At 43.0% G+C, this 11,830-nt stretch overlaps 1 protein-coding gene across 1 annotated transcript; it reads right to left on the minus strand.

Moving 5' to 3' along the window:
* Positions 1-815: 815 nt before the first annotated feature.
* Positions 816-10,885, minus strand: LOC124007681 (myozenin-2-like). The gene is made up of 6 exons (XM_046318368.1): positions 10,726-10,885; positions 8,926-9,015; positions 7,196-7,362; positions 4,927-5,056; positions 2,431-2,617; positions 816-2,057 (listed from the first exon to the last, which is right to left on the minus strand). Exons 2-6 carry the CDS (start codon positions 9,005-9,007, stop codon positions 1,817-1,819), a joined length of 807 nt encoding a protein of 268 aa, XP_046174324.1. The 5' UTR covers positions 9,008-9,015; positions 10,726-10,885; the 3' UTR covers positions 816-1,816.
* Between the last annotated feature and the right edge of the window lie 945 nt (positions 10,886-11,830).

Genomic DNA, 11,830 nt, shown 5'->3' on the forward strand with positions numbered 1-11,830 from the left:
ATTTTCGGCGTGGCGTTGGAAGGTACACGATCGCCAACCCCACCAACGCATACCCCTTCTCCAGGCGATGGAGGAGGCCTGTGTTGACATAGACGAGTGTGTATGCCAGGGCAGGATACGCCACTCCAGACTCCCCCCCCCCTGTTGAGCCAAAGAGAACATCGCTTGTGATGTTGATGAGGTGCTGTGGCCAGACCCAAATAGGAGACAGGATGCACCCTAATTTTTTTATCTTTACAGTTACAAGCTTATTTGTTTATTTTCCACTGTATTTGTTCTGTCTGTTAACTGTTCATCCTGAAATCTGGATGAAAATACAATGTTTTGAGAAAGAAATACATTTTATTTTCACTCCCTTGCATTTCTGTTTATAGTGTAAATATATATTGAATATGCATACATACTGTATATATTTGTGCACACACATGTACGTGTGAGTGCTATGACAAACTGCCGTAGACTGCACTGCACACTGAACATGCAAAAGACACAAGATAGTAAGTAGTCTTTTACATTTGTCACATCCGTGTGTAGTTGACGTGTATAAGAGCTAATCATGTGATGGTTTGTGTGTAGAGTTTTGATGCTAAAACACCATTTTGAAAATAGTTCAAATAGTTTGGAATTAACTGTTTGGTTTTGCAAGAGATGTGTGATGTTTTGCATGTTGTGTGTGTGTTTTGAGGTTTTGTGTGTAGAATCTAGAGAAAAGGAGCCCTAGTTTCAGAAATCATGTGTAAGCAATTGTCAAAAACTGTAAATAGAATAATACTTGTTCGTGCAGAAACAGGAAGAAACAGAAACTGCGGCGAACGTACAGTGAGGGACTTTTACTTTTTATTTGCGCCAACAAAAAGAAAGGAAATACATTTGGTAAAAATAACGACTAGCTTATTTGGAAAAGTAATTAACTGATAACCTAAACTAAAAAACGAACCCGTTAAGTTTCTCGTTATCACAAAAGAAGTAATCTGAGTACTCCCAACAATGGTCACATCCTGTTCACGAATACCCTATATTATTTTGAGTGGGATAACTGAAAGACGTAGCGACAGAGAGGAGTGGGTAGGAGACTGGCTGATATGATGCGAATGGCCGCATTGTCGCAAAAAAGTGAGGCGCGTCATCTCGCTCGCCTCGGGGAAGCAGATTTGATATGTCAGCACGGGCAGTGTAAACTTGAGGTGTGTTATAGAACTGTAACTTAGACTGACATAGGATGTGAGTGGTGATGGAAGACTACGTAGAAGAGAACACAGGTGCAATGTCATGCGGCAATGGATCCTTCACTGTAGATCAAGTGCAGACACTCACTGCTGAACAGTTATTGAAGCGTTTCTCTGTGAATATGTTAAAGCAATTTGTGTCACTGAATCACAAGGAAAGGGACTAATTCAGCAGGAAAAGCAGCAATGCAAGCATAAAATCATTAAAGGAAAACTGAAATAACAGCATTATGCTTTACATAATTTTATTTACCTCAAAAAACAACTAATACCAATAATCAAATGTCATCAGGCAAATACAATTTCACTCATACACATCAATGTATGTACAGCTCTTATACTGTATTTAGTAACTCTGGCAAGTGTGGTTGACTTATTTTAAGTGCAGTTTGAAGATGGGCAGAATACCTTGGGCATGGGCCAACCAGTTAATCAGAGAAACATGTGTTTTCGCCACAAAGACGTTGCTAACTTGCCCTAAGCGGAAAACCAAAAGACCTCCTTCCTTCACTCTGACCCTAACCCACCAAAAAGGACTTGTGGGTAGCAAACCAGGAAACGTCTCGGGACACACAGCAGCAGCCAGAGTTTCAAAGGTCATCGGACTCCGGGATAAGCATGGGAACCAGCGGCACTGTGGGAAGGATGAGTGGGGCGCTGGTCCCCGCCCAGCCACAGGCCACCCTGTTGAATGTGGGCCTCTGCACTGCCGGCTCCGCCTGGAGCTCGGGGTACAGCTCCGGCATGGGGTTGTGTTCCACCTCAGGGGCCTTGGACATCGGGGCCGGTCTGGTGGACTTGCCTCCGAAGCCTCTGAATGGAGTAGCCACCCTGGAGATAGATAGAGGATTGACAATGTTAATGTTAACCTTGCACCACTAACAATGCAGTGGGAAGTGACAGATTGGCTCATCCCATCAAAGGTATGAGCCACTGTCTGGAGGACATGTTCTGTTGAAATGATAATGCATGGTGTGTCTGTTGACTATGTTGTGACCCAGATAAAGGAAAGCATGTCAGTGGACTCCCTTCATCTACTACAAATGGTCAAATCAAGTTGACATTTTAGTACACTTCGACATAGAGTATGTTATGCTCATTACAAAATCACATGTTGACATATGTTTTCCGAAGTCAGGAGTGTTACACGATGCGCAAGTACTATTTCAACCAAGGTGTGGTCCGCGTCCATCATCGGCTATACCTGTTGAAGCTCTTGTACCCTGGTCCTTCTGGCTTGGCCTCAGGCTCTTGCAGGCAGGTGACGAGGCTATCGGCCAGGGAGGGGTCGTGGTGGTAGATGGCCTGGTCCCAGGGGGAGTGGTAGGACTTCGGGAGGCATGTTCTGTTGAACTTCTCTGGTTCCATTTCTTTCAGAGGGCCACCATAACCTGGGCGAAAGAGAGGGAGAGAGAATCTGGTGAAAGGGCCCCGGGATTCCACATAACCTTTCTTTGGTACAGCTTGTGGTTCAAGAAGTAGAGTGAGTGAAAAAGAGGGGTTGAGGGAGAGAATGACGGAGAGAGAGAATTAGTGAGAAACTGCTTAACAGCAAAATAATGTAATAGACTATTAGAAATGATTCACAATGACCTTTGAGGCATCCATCAGGCCAGATATATTATACTACCAACCTGATCTTAACACAAAGCTCAATATAAACCCCATGAAGCACTGCACGGATCCTCCCTGTGTTGCATCCAGAGGAAAATATGGTCAAGTTCCACAGTGAACCAACATGAAGGACTTCTTACTGTGTGGTGTAAGTGTGACAGGGAAGGCCTATCCAAAGAACTATCCTTCAAAACGGGTGTTCTTCGCCAGGGGCAGCTTGCAAGCAGGTGTTACATAACGTGGGGTGTTGCGCTGTCATGTCCAACCCTCTTATAACGAACAATCCCTCTTCCTGAATTGATGGTTGCTCGAGAAGGAAATGGGAAAGACCAAACATTGGCCCCTGGGGAGTTCTGCTGTTTTTCACAAATCGCACACCACAAGAGATTTACACCGGCCACATACAGTGCTCACGTGCATGGTTGCGCATTTAGTTGCTCCAATGTGTTGTGGGAAATATACTGTGACTGCTGCACTTTGTGTATAAGTGACATGGTTGCCCCAAAGCTTGGTTAGTAACAGAATTACGCTTTGACTCAGGTAAAACAAATAAAAAATGACATTAACATATATGCCAAACAGAAACCATTGATTTAAAAGTTTAACAAACCATACAACTCCATGCACAAGGACTACTTTAAAAAATGTCCACTGAAAAATGTACAAAAACGAATGTAGTGGAAGAACTGTACAGATGCAAACCAAAAGAAAACTCTTAAATATCTGATCCGAATGAATATAGAAAAAATATCTACAAAAAGATTGGGGTGTCTGTTATGACATGGCACCTGGACTTTGAACTACATTTTGTTTATTGAACTACAGTTAAGTTGATTTGCACCCAGTAATGGAAGTACATCATGGGTCCCTGATCTGTACTGCACAGAAATGCATAATTATGGATATGAATATCATTCTCCTCATGTTTCACCATTTTTGACATCACAGCGCAACACAGCAAAACACAGTGAAGTACCGTGTAGTACAATACAGCAGAACATAGTAGAGTTCAGTACTGTATTGAGCTCCACTCACTGTACTGTGCTATCCAAACTCTATGATAGGTTCAAATTTGGTCCGGTACGTCTTTGTGACTGTTAAGATTTTTTACATTATTGCTCAATTGCACACAAGGTCCAACCAACATTTTCCATGCTGTATCCACTGACTTTTCCTCCGACTCCCTATCAAGGTGGTGGCGTAGTCGTACGTTCCCGAAATAGCAACACGTACTGTCTCCATGTGCTCATCGGCTAAACTGGTGTCCATATTATGTTGACGGTGCTGGATCGGGAGTGCGAGCAATATCTGAGAGCCAGTCTCTTCCTGATGGTATCAGGGGACAGCGAGCAGTGGACACAGGAAATACTCTATACATTTCCTGTGGGGAATCTGGACTGTTATCAAACTATGCCCATGGTCGCCAGTAAAAAGAGAGGGAGGGTAAGGGGGGAAAGAGAGAGGGAGAATGAGGGATAGAAACTTAGGGGGATCCATTGAAAGAGAATAAGAGGGAGAGGGAGAACAAGGAGGAGGAGAAGAAGAAAGATGGCTCATGCCCTTGAGCCAGAAGATTACATACAAGGATAAAATGCTTTCCCCTATGAAGCCTTAGCAAAGCATTACATTGTTTGTTATATCCAGCTGGACCATACATATACAGCACCATGTGTGAATAATGGAGAAAGCGCTCCTAGTAAACAAAGTCCTACCGAGCCTATCAGAGGGCAAGGTTGAGCTATGACTATATAACTTAATACAAGTAAAATCCTGTCTAGGCAGTAAGGGGCTAGGGTTAGTTTCTTGACTGGATATAAGTCTCATTCTAAATTAGGCTTCCTATCAGGCCAGGCCAGGCTGCGCTACTTTTAATTTGGACCAAGGCTTTTTATTCTGTGTGCGATTCAGGTGATACAACATACATTTTCACATGATCAAGGCTGACTCCAATGTCACTGGCTCACCCGGAGATAGCTCACGCTTATATATCATGCTAATGATTCCACTGACCTCCAGGCTACTGAGTCATAAGGGTCATGGGGTCATGAGTTTAGAGCAGAGGTTATTTCACAGTTGCAGCACCAACCTGGTGCGATGTTGTCTGGGTTAGGGGCTGTGCTCAGGTCAGGCATGTTCTGGGGCGTTTTAGACAACTGCTCCACTCTTAAGCTGTTTTCTTTGGTTTCTTGACTCTCTGTTTGGAGAGTTACACGATTCTAAGGGGAGAGGAAGGGAAGGAGAAATACAGTTTAGAGCAGGGGTCAAAGAGATGGAGAGAAAGAGTGAGGGAGAGCGAGAGGGACAGAAAGAGGAGAGGGTGGGGGGGAATTGAAAGGTCAGTGAGTGTTTTATGCAGAGCCAGTAATATAAAGAGCATTGTTTTCTCATGCTTGAATATCCTGTGCTTGTGGTCCACAGTGTGTAACTTTCATCTTCCCAGTGATATTTGGAATGATTTATGCCAGGACTTCCTTAGGGAATGTCGACACTTGAAATAGCAGTTCCCCTTTGCCCCCAAAGGTAAACAAACTGGGGGGAGATATGATTTTTTAAAGAATTTCATCATATACAAATATATTGTAAATATATTCCAAATAACCTGTCAAACTATGACGCCCTCTGGTGGCATTTTCTAAGCGACTTCAGTAGATACATTTACAAAAATCTAAATGTCCTACGAACACATTCTTAGTACTGATAGAAACGTAATAACCGTGGCATTCTATTACAGGTGTACAGTAACAATGTGACTATTACAGAGCCAGAGAAACAGCAGGCAAAGAAAAGCTAAATAAAATAAAATAAAATAAAAAAATTTGGGGGGGGGGGTTTGGTTCCAAATTGTCCCCATGTTGGGGAATAAGAGAATTTAAAGTCTAGATTTTAAGTAAAATATGTCACCAATTACCGTTCAGAAAAACATTGTCATATCTTTTACCTGATGGTGGCAAATTCCCATAGGAACACAGCCATTTTTTTTTAAACAGTTGAAACCAGATGCATCTGGTTTGATCTGGTTTGGGTAATACCTCACCTCAAGCCTGACATCGGGTAATCGGGACTTTTCAGTTATTCTTTTTTGTTGTTGTAAATAACAGACAGTTGAGGAAACCCTCAAACTTATTTTCCCAGTCATTTTTGTCATAGGAAACGATGGATCAACGGATGCATTTGAGGTAACGTCATATTAAATGTGGATCAAAAAAGAAATGCATTGCATTACGATGACTACCAGGGTGTACCCTTTCCACACATACAACATTTTTGCACTTTTGGTGACTTGACCTAAATTGCATACTCTATGAATATGACCACAGTTCATGGGGGGCATTCTTATGACATCACCAGCAGTAAGATTTGAGCTCAATTTTCAAAAAGACAAGTGCTTTAGCTTTCAAATGATATGTCACTTTCTTAAGCTCCGGAGGCCCGGTACCGGGCCCAAAACAACACTCAGAGTTTAACAGGTATGACTGTGTGTGTACATTCCAAAGGCTCAAGCAACTACCAGAGGAAGTGTACTGCATGACATGACTGTTGTGTATGGTACGTCGTACTGTACGTTATGGTTTACAACAGTGTGCTGCTTTGCGTATGAATGGGTTATCAGAATGAGTGGCACATGTTATAAAACATCAGAGTGATGTACAATGTGAAACCGTGCAGATGTGCGTTCTTCTCCAGCTGAGCTAGATACAACAATTACTAAATGCAAAGTAACAAAGTCCAAGGCCTTGTCCAGAAACAACCCCTATGTCCTGCCCCCTGTCCTCGATGACCTCATTATAAACCTTCATGTAGCAATATACGATAGCAAATCCACCTAGACTATCAAAGGGCAGAGCTACTATAGATCTACTGTACTCTATACAAGTGCCAAGGAGGTAGGGTCAAGGGGTTGTTTCTGGAACGGATTCAAGTCTTGAGCAGCAGTAGGGCTGCAGTCTGCAATGCATTTCAAGTGCCTGTGCATTTTATTAGGAAATTAGGTATCGTGTTCCTCAATTTCCTTTCTTTAGGACCATAGGCTGCTTCAGGATTGGGGAGAATAAATCACTAGATGTACTAGCCGTGCAGAACAGTCTCCTACAGTTCAACAGCTGATAAGTTACTGATAATGTAGAAAATGCTTATTGATAATGGAAACTTTGATGAGCCTTATTTGCGTCTCTCATCACAATCACACAAAGTACCAAAGCAAATGGTAACTGTCATCACCCTCATCGCTCAGGTTCCCTTAAATGTTCTTGTTGAAACAGCAACTTTGTTCCAGTGTTTTGATTGCCCTTGTAGTACACTACTGTAGTTAGTGTTCACATTCAAGGGTGCACATGCAAGTGGTTTGTGTTGCTTACATTGATCTGTGTGTTGGTTACATTCTGGATGTTCTCGAAGGTGTATTTCTCGGAGCGCCTCTTGCGCTTTTCAAAGAGGAGGGAGCCCCTGTTGGAGGCCAGAGACAGCTCCTCCAGCATCACATCCTTAGGGACACTCATCTTCTTCCCCAGGTCCATCTCTGCATCTGGAAGAGACACAACAGCTCTGAGAAAGTGTGAATGTGTGTGTGTGGGGGGAGGGGTTCTGGTGTGTGTGTGTATTGTGTCATACTGTACCTCCACATGTATATGCACTTATTATGTGTAGTTGTCAGTTTATCTGCGTTTGACTGAGCTAGTGTCCCATACGCCATTACTTTTAAATGACCCTATTATGCATATTCTGTCAAAGCAGTTTCTCATTATACTGACAATATGCACATTTTGCTAATTACATTCTACTGATTACCTTTCAATGTAAAACACATTTTACACATTCCCAATACCCACCTCACTGACTTAGTATACACTGAGTATACAAAATATTACATTGAGCAAGCTATGATCCCTTATTGATGACCCTTGTTAAATCCACTTCTATCAGTGTAGATGAAGGGGAGGAGACAGGTTAAAGAAGGATGTTTAAGTATTGAGACAATTGAGACATGGACTGTGTATGTGTGCCATTCAGACGGTGAATGGGCAAGACAAAAGATTGAAGTGCTTTTGAACGGGATATGGTAGTACAGTAGGTAGCAGGCACACCGGTTTGTGTCAAGAACTGCAACGCTGCTGGGTTTTTCACACTCAACAGTGTCCTGTGTGTATCAACTATGGTCCACCACCCAAAAGACATCCAGCCAACATGACACAACTGTGGGAAGTATTGGAGTCAACATGGGCCAGCATCCCAGTGGAAGACTTTCAAACACCTTATAGAGTCTATAACCTGACAAATTGAGGTGTTCCTAATGTTTGATATACTTTGATATAGTGTATACTGTCAATATGAGTAATGATGAATCATTTTCTCGTGTCAGCCAGCCTCTCATGTTGACCCCCTTGTTTGCGAGTAATACCTAATGCATGCTGATCATGGAGGTGTCATAGGCCTATCAAATCAGCCAAAAGCAATCTAGCCTGCCAGAATATGCTTCAGCTGTCAGTGACCCTCAGCCCCCCCCATCCCTCCCTCCCTACCGCGACAAGCCATGCAGTTGTCCACGCCCAGAAATAGCTTGTTCAAAGGACAACGACAAAGAGATTAGTTACTTTGAGCAAATAAAATTCTTATTTATATACAGGGCCTTAGATGGTGGCGAACTAGATGATACACTGCTACAAAGTGAGAGTGTTAAGTGTGTGTGTCAGAGGAGGCTGGTGGTGGGAGCTCTGGAATTAATGGAATGGCATATGTGGTTTCCATATGTTTGATACCGTTCTATTCATTCTATTCCAGCCATTACAATTAGCCTGTCCTCCTATAGCTCCTCCCAGCAGCCTCCGTTGGTGTGTGTGTGTGTGTGTGTGTGTGTGTGTGTGTGTGTGTGTGTGTGTGTGTGTGTGTGTGTGTGTGTGTGTGTGTGTGTGTGTGTGTGTGTGTGTGTGTGTGTGTGTGTGTGTGTGTGTGTGTGTGTGTGTGTGTGTGTGTGTGTGTGTGTGTGTACGCACGCGTTTGTGTTTGTTCACAGGCACTCACGTGTATTTATGTCTGTGCAGTATGTACACTATGACTGCAGTTACATTTATTCAGAGAATGAGAGGGGTACCTTCAGGACCCTGTATCTCCCTACAGATGGCTGCTGCTTGTAGCTTCCTCTCATTGGTTGTCATGGTAGAGAACTGTGACATTGCTGCCGCTGGGGAAACACAATATCACAAGGGACAGCATGTTACGGCACACCTCGTTCAATGACAGCTAGCTTAACATCACCCCAAAGGAGGCAACACTGTGCAGCATGCTATTGATCTGCTAACATTACACTCCCCCTGCCACGCACAAACACGCGCCGGGGCCGGTTGCATTTATTGGAGGCGCTAAAAGGGCAAAGTTAGCACATCCCTTTAAATAACCTTGGCATCACTTTAAATAACCTTGGCATCCCTTTAAATAACCTTGGGCCGTTAAAAGCTGAGCACATACTCATCAGACATGGCAGGAGCGAACCACGGTAGAACAAGGATCGATATGCTTGGAATTACCCATGTTGGTCGAAAATGGACAGGGGTACAGGACAGGACACAACAAACAGATGTGACAGTTGAGAAGATGGGGCGAGCAACAGTCCACAGCAAAATACACATTTTGCCCAAGTCAAGCTATAGCCTACTGCAATTTCCCAATTCTGGTCCTTGAGTACCCCAAACAGTACATATTTTTGTTGTGGCCCCAGACAAGCAAACCTGATTCTACTTGTCAGCTAATCAGTCATTTTATGTCCGGGGCTACAACAGAAATGTCTGCTGTTGGGGGTACTCGAGGACCAGAGTTGGGAAACACTGTATGCACCATCTTGTTTTTATTCAAATCTGAATTAATATATATATATATATATATATATATATATTTTATGAATAGGTACTCATAAGTAAAGTAAAACAACTCAAAACTGATCTTGTCCACTAATTTGGCCTTAGAGCCATTCATAGCTATCTGACCAGTCGATTAAAGCATGCTCACATGTTCATTCATAGCTTTAGTGTCAGCTCCAAGAAGTAAATCCACTTCCAAAGAATTCTCAATGTTCGTTCATACTCTGTTGTAAATGTAAAAATGTTAAGGGAATAGCACCAACAAAAGATGTATGGAGAACTAAGAAATAATGTGAAATTGCTGCACATTGTCATACATAATTAAATTAATCAACATAGAGTAAGTCATTCCAGCCTGGTCTCATAGACTCAATGTCTAGCAACCCAAAGGTTGAGTGTTCGAATCTCATCATGGACAAATTTAATTAGCAACTTTACAACTACATACTACTTTTTAGCTACTTTGCAACTACAGTACTTAGCAGGTTAGCTAACCCTAACCCTTTAACCTAACTCCTAACTTTAACCCTAAATTAGCCAACTAGCTAATGTTAGAGTTGACCACCTAACTAATGTTAACTAATTCGAAACATAGCATACGCATTGCAAGTTAGCAACATATTGTACAAATTGCAATTGGGAACATATCATACGAATTGTAATTCGTAACATATCATATCATATGAAATAGATGATGGCCATCCACAAATTAATACATATGTAACATATACTAAATGGTGGGAGACAGATTTACATTTACTATGTTACGTCTACCCCTGAGTCCAGGTTGGTCATTGACATAATGCCAGGTTCTATTAAATCTTAGGGGGTTCAGATGGACCTTACATATTAGCAAGACATTGGGATGCAAAGAACTTGTTAAATTGACAATAGTGCGGAGGGCAGCTCTGTCCCAACGGTCTATTGAGTGTCCCCAACAAGCTTGACTTGAAACATCAATGTCACCCTGTACAATCACACAGCAAAACATATAGGCACAACACCTAAGAAGTGGCCCTATGGTTATGACACCTTACCTGTGTGTAGGTCCCTTTAGGGGGATCTCAAGATATGTCTATATCCTTACGGAAGCTAGGAAGGCGTGGGGCGAGGAGGTCAGACTTGGTAGTGCGGCCTAGACGGGTCCTTGCGCTCCCCAGCTCTGAAGATGTTGCGGGTGTGGGTGGGAAAGAGGGGGAGGGGGTGGGGATCGGTGGCTGGCTGGGATGGGTGAGTGACTGGGTGGGTGTCAGTGTCTGTTGTCATTGGTATGTGGTTTGGCCAGCGTGGGAGGTGGCTAAATATAGCAGGCCTTGGCTACCACTTCACTTCCCGCTCTCTCGTGGACCGGTGTCTGTACAGTAGCTTAGATGGAGGTCACTACCAGACTAGCTCAGTCTTAGCTACTACTTCCCCCTACCCCTTTTTGATTCCATACCATCTCCCCCTCCCCGTTTGACAAGCAAGGACCTGTGGGAATGTTGTAAATCTCCCTCCCCCCAGCTGAACCAAGTTTCCAAACCCTTATATTACTGATCCTTCTCATATGTATTTATAGTGTAGATCTCAATGGTCTGCCCAGGGGGCTGAAACGATTGGATATGTATGAACTCTACCTAAGCCGCTGATTGGAGCTGTTTTGGTATTGGGCCCTAGGTGGCAGGAGAGGTCATTGCGAGGAGTTTTATATTTCCGGTGCACCAAATGCATCAATGACTATGGGACTACCAGTACGCTATGATAAAAAAAATATGCCTTCTGAGCTTAGAACCTAAAATATAAGCTTGTTTTACTCTAATGTTTGTAGACATTTTAAATGTAACCAAATACTGTTTAGCCTCATAACATGCTTAAAACTATTATTTAAATATATTGGATGGTCTGTCAAATCAAATCAAATGTATTTATAATAGCCCTTCGTACATCAGCTGATATCTCAAAGTGCTGTACAGAAACCCAGCCTAAAACCCCAAACAGCAAGCAATGCAGGTGTAGAAGCACGGTGGCTAGGAAAAACTCCCTAGAAAGGCCAAAACCTAGGAAGAAACCTAGAGGAACCAGTCTATGTGGGGTGGCCAGTCCTCTTCTGGCTGTGCCGGTGGAGATTATAACAGAACATGGCCAAGATGTTCAAATGTTCAT

This window comes from Oncorhynchus gorbuscha, linkage group LG21, assembly GCF_021184085.1.
Source record: "Oncorhynchus gorbuscha isolate QuinsamMale2020 ecotype Even-year linkage group LG21, OgorEven_v1.0, whole genome shotgun sequence".
Lineage (NCBI taxonomy): Eukaryota > Metazoa > Chordata > Actinopteri > Salmoniformes > Salmonidae > Oncorhynchus > Oncorhynchus gorbuscha.

Coding starts and splice junctions, on each gene's coding strand:
- LOC124007681 (XM_046318368.1), bottom strand. CDS start 9,007: ATGTCACAGTTCTCTACCATGACAACCAATGAGAGGAAGCTACAAGCA. Junction 5,057..7,195: donor TAACCAACACACAGATCAAT/GTAAGCAACACA, acceptor CTCTCCCCTTAG/AATCGTGTAACTCTCCAAAC. Junction 2,058..2,430: donor GGGTACAAGAGCTTCAACAG/GTATAGCCGATG, acceptor ATCTATCTCCAG/GGTGGCTACTCCATTCAGAG.